We start from the raw sequence: 5,183 nt of genomic DNA on the forward strand, positions 1-5,183 counted from the left end.
GCCAGTTGTCATTTATTTATTTAATTATTATTATTATCATCCATCATTTATTTAATGTAATTATTATTTCATTAAATGTGACAGATTGTTAAACCACAACTTTAAAAAAAAAAAAAAATACTAATGCTGTTTCCAGTAACCATGGTGATTGCTGTAGCTGAATGATTGATCACATTCACTTAAATGTTTCCCATTTACTATTTTCTTAACTATTGATTTGCAATTTTTCAAAGAACTTGGACTTGTTAAAGCACTACATTCAAAAATGAAATTTCATGTAAGGTGTTAAATACACCACAAAGTGAGCGGATGGTATTTCTATCAGCTTATCCTGCGTCTTTGTCTATAGAAGGCCCTAAAAATACTAATCACTGTTCAGAAGAACATCAGCTTAACCGATAACTGTACATTCAGACATGGAAATGTGTCATGATATGTATGAACTATCAGGAACATGTATTTGCAATTTAAGTAGTATCTCTTGTGGCCTCCAGTTTCGCTCGATGGATCTCGAAGCATTTTCTGTAAGCATGAGTTGGAAACTCCTAGTTGCAGTGCTGAAAACAATTAAAGTGTGACCCACCAGAAAACTTAAAATGTCATTCACAACAGGGTGGCTCAATGCGCAGAGTTGTCGTTTGGTGTGGGTGTGCGTTTGGCTCACGTATTTCTGCCATTACATCAAATGCACTGTAATCTTTTGGTTTTGCAGATGGTCTGTCCCCATGATGATGTCTATTACACACAGAGGAACTGGAGTTGGGCTCAGTGGAGGTAATGCATGTATCTTCTTTCTTGCTCATGATTAAGTTAATCATATGCAGCTTTTGCTCTAGTTTTGTCCTGGATATTGAAAAATGGATATAGATATAGATGCATATACATCTCCCTAAGAAAACTGAATGACTTTGAGTCCATATGTGAGTCTTTACTGACAAAATTTTAATATAAAAGTGTGGCGTTGCTGAATGGACACGGCATGTTTTTGATTGACCCTGAAAACCTCTTTGGTGGATTTTACACCATCACTATTGATTTCTACTAAGAGCATTTACTGGAATTTACAAAGGCTGAAGTTGTTTAATACTATTCAAAGCTCGCATGTGAAAATAAAGTTTAATGCCAGATGGCTTCCAGCTTCCAGTCATACGCCTGGTGCAAAGGGCTGAACTTGTGTCACTGTGAGATAGCTAAGTGCGGCAGACATTGATGGAACATGCTTTAAAAGCTCTGCTCACTTTTGTTTACATGATAATGGGTTCGATAAAGGTCAGTTTTCTCATCCAGCAGCGGGTTTGCAGACATTAACAGTCACTCAGTGCTTCAATGTTCAGTCAAGATATGATGTGTGAAAGCAACTTTCTCTGCAAAGTGCCTGAGAAGTAAAGCTGTCACTGACTCAGCTTAATTAGCCACATTTTTATTGATTATTTAAACATGTTTTTTTTGTTGTTGTTTCTGTGGAATTAAAATCTTTTATATTACGCCAGCCTATGCTAGGTTGGCATAATGTAAAACTGGGCTTTTTTAGTTTTCCTTTTTGAAGGCTTTGCCTTTTGTTGTGAGCTTGTACTGATATCTGTTGAAAACTTTCCAAAATCATGGAGACCTCTGAAGCCATTTAGGTTGTTCATCATCCAGACAATACAGAATTATGAGTTGGTGAACAGTTGTCTTCAGTGTAACATAGTGCCAATGAGGAGCTTATTTGATTCATAGCCATTGTTTGATCTTCATTTATGGGCAGCAGGAAGTATTTACATAACTGAGAGAACATTTTAAAAAAGCTTGGCTAGTGGAGCGCCGTGGCTCACGTAGGTTGATGGAGCAAAGACAAATTATAGCTGCATGTATTTTTTCTGTCTTTTTAACAGGATTTAATGTTTCACAAAAATATTGTTTAGTGACTTTTACCTCACTGCTTTTGTCTGTGTGTGTTTGTGTGTGTGTGTAGCCATTTCAGCATTTGCTCTGGCTGCGTTGGTCTTACCTGGAAGCTACCCCCACTATCTGGACTTGATCCACTCATGGTCAATCGGTCCTTTCCTCATTGGATTGGCCAAGTTTGGCATTGCCTTCCCAGTGTCGTACCACACCTACAATGGCATCCGTCACTTGGTAAGTCTTTGTTTTCTACCTGCATAAACAACCAAGCCGTTACTCGTTCCATGGTAAAAATCTGAACTGGGTATTAGAAAAGCTGATTTTAGGCATGAATGTACTTTGTTACAGCAGTGAACCAAATCCTCCAAAACCCACTTTTATATCCTTTAGGGGTGGGAAAATCTAATCGAAAAATCGAAAATTGGGATTTTTTTGCTTCACAATTTTAAAATGTGTGTTATTTTGTTGGTCATGGCTCAAAAGATTTGGGAGCCACTACCTTATGCTGTAGATTTGTAGTTATTCAGAAGTTTTTTACATTAGCATGTTTTATGTCGTATTCACGCTGCATTTGTCTGTTTGCTCATTTTCCATAATCTCACTTGCTTTTAATAGATTTTATTTGTAATTTCCAACATTTATTCTAAATTTTCTTTTCTCTCTCATTGGGGAAAAAAAAACAAACAGTGGTGGGATATCGGGAAAGGTTTCAGAATTCCGGAGGTCTACCGCACTGGCTACACAGTCATCGGGTTATCCATCATCACCTCCTTAGCTTTGGCTTTGATCTGAGCTCAGGACAACGAAGTGAGTCAAAGGGACTGTGTAATGGATGCATTTTGGGAGATGTATGTATATGTTCTGTTTTTGGCTTGCTGCAAGCCCGATCTTTAAAGTATCGAATAAAGAATTATACTATACACCGAAATGCTGTGATTTTTCTTTCTTCCCTTGTAGCCGTTAACTTTGAAAGCTAAACTTGTATGCAAGAGAGCAAAGTCCATGTAAATGTGTCCTATTTTATCACTTACTCTCTATGTGAACAACCAGTAAATGAAATTAGACGTCATTCATGTCATCTTCTGTTGCAATTTGTCTAATCAAATTGTGACGTCAGATGTTTTAATTTATGCACCGGATGTGCCTTAAAAGCTGCTCACTGCAAGCTTTCGCTCATGTTTTACCTTCTCCACGCTGCAGATGCTCAGATTTAGTTTAACATCAGTGAAGATGGGCTGAGATGTGGAGAAATAACACATTGGTAAAAGCTGCAAGTGTGAACTTGCTCCTTACCAGCAGCCTGCCTCAGGCTTTACCTCCCTCTGAGCCACACAGGAGCTGCACACTGCACCTGAACAGCTTTTGTCCTGCAGTGTGAATGACAGCAGGCTATGATGTTATGTCAGATCCAGCTCCATATGTGAAGGATACAGTAACAAGTGCACATAAAGAAAGAGGGTAACTGTTCATAAGAAGAACGCAGCAGGCGCTTTAAAAAGCTGTCTGTTTTGATCAGCTGAACTTGCGCAGAAATAACTCGACCACATAGTCCAGTTAGCTCCAGCTAAACTGCTTTATCAATTTATTACTGATAGCTCCAAGGGAAGATGCCTGCAAGCCTGAATGTCTTCAGTTTACTGTTGGAAATTCATTTGATCGCCTCACATAATATCAGACAATGCCTGTGAAGGAAACGGCAAACTGGTTTACAATAACTGTCAGTCTAATCAATGCTACAGGCACGTTTCCAGCTGAGCCAAAGATCCATCAGACTGCAAATTTCTGTTGTAGATGACTGGCGAATAGCTCAAAACTCTGCAGGCTTTAAAACTGGATTTGCATGGGTCTGTTCATACCCAACCCCTTTCAGAAAAATCACTCCATGTAATGAGTAAAACTGCGAGTGTGAAAAGAAACAAGCCTTTTGCTTTGTGAGTGTCATTGCACATACAATATAAAATGCTCCAGTAATGTTGACATTATGACATTTTGATGAGACAACCTGCCTGGAAGGTGTGGGGGATGGAGTTTTGGGAGAGTTGTTGGTAACGCGGCGGCAGCACCCCCTACCGGGCGGCCAGGGTATTTTCCACAGGGCTGCGGTCCTGATGCTGAAGGATGGAGAGGATGCTGCGCGGGGCTGGGAGGGGCTTTATAAACCTGGTTTTGATCGGGAGAAATGTGTCTCGGTCTCTGTGGCGCAATGGAATAGCGCGCTGGACTTCTAATCCAGAGGCTCCGGGTTCGAGTCCCGGCAGAGATGTGGAAATAAGACTAAATCATTTTTTAGAGGATGCAGTCAGAGCGATGGAGACGGCGACAATCTGTTTTATAGCTTCTTACACCTCAGATGCAGTTTACCAACCCGTTCTACTCAATACAAGTTGGAATATATATAAAAATGATTGATGTATAAATAATTAGACTGTCATGGATGTGTTTATCTAGCAGAATCCCAATAACGGTGTAACAAAAAAAACAAAAAAAACCCAACATCTGTTAATTGGTGTCTAGAAATTTTCAGATAGACGCCTGTGTTCATCCCTCTAAAGGTCAGTGCTTTCATATGCAGATTTCAGATGAGGGAGGGAAAAAAAGCCACAGCTGGTGTGAAAGCACTACAGGGCTTCCTTACTACCCTGCTCGTGCTCCTGCTGCATGCGGTCATAATGCCCACAAACAACAACAACAACAACACTGTGTGTTCTCATCAGCTCAGCAGACATGCGCGCTCTCGTTTCAGCACCTGGAGCTGTCCACCCGTTTCAAACGGAACAAACCTTCTTCTCACGCCACGCCATGCAGCCACAAAGCATTTCAAGCCCTCATAACAAGTGTTTAATAATGCCAGATGTTGCGTTTCAGTTCTCCCATTTAGAGTCAGAGTGGGAGAAAAACACTCCCATTTACTTTCAACATAACTGGCTACCATGTGCTGGAAAAATGTTTGTTTTTCTTTTTTTTTGGGGGGGGGGGATTTAATCTGCAAGCATGTTGAACTATAACCTGCTAAAGATTCTGCTTTTGGAAAATTAATATTACAGCTGTTATTGTGTGATAATTTACTGCAGTTACTTTAGGGGGACATCTCAGGAGACTTTCTCAAGGACCACTGAAGGTGGACCTAAACAGAAAGTCCAGGACTATTTCTTCATTTTCTTCACATGTGGGAAAAGCAGCTGCTTGCTTGTAGATCTGTAAAACACTACCACCTCTCAAACTCCTCTCAGTCGCTCTTTTGTAGCCACTGTTTTGTGAGGTTTTATTCTTTTTCTTTTCTCTCCCCTCCCTCTCAAACC

General features: G+C 40.1%; 1 protein-coding gene across 1 annotated transcript in view; it reads left to right on the forward strand.

The window, feature by feature from the left end:
* sdhc (succinate dehydrogenase complex, subunit C, integral membrane protein) overlaps positions 1–2,798 on the forward strand; it is a 5,593-nt gene extending 2,795 nt beyond the window's left edge. The window contains exons 4-6 of the mRNA XM_079243124.1: positions 713–774; positions 1,955–2,118; positions 2,572–2,798. Coding sequence (XP_079099250.1) covers positions 713–774; positions 1,955–2,118; positions 2,572–2,676 — 331 coding nt within the window. The 3' untranslated portion in view covers positions 2,677–2,798. The remainder of the gene's footprint in view (positions 1–712; positions 775–1,954; positions 2,119–2,571) is intronic.
* Positions 2,799–5,183: the final 2,385 nt, after the last annotated feature.

The sequence above is a fragment of the Telmatherina bonti genome (assembly GCF_933228915.1).
Source record: "Telmatherina bonti genome assembly, chromosome: 7".
In the NCBI taxonomy this organism is placed as follows: domain Eukaryota; kingdom Metazoa; phylum Chordata; class Actinopteri; order Atheriniformes; family Telmatherinidae; genus Telmatherina; species Telmatherina bonti.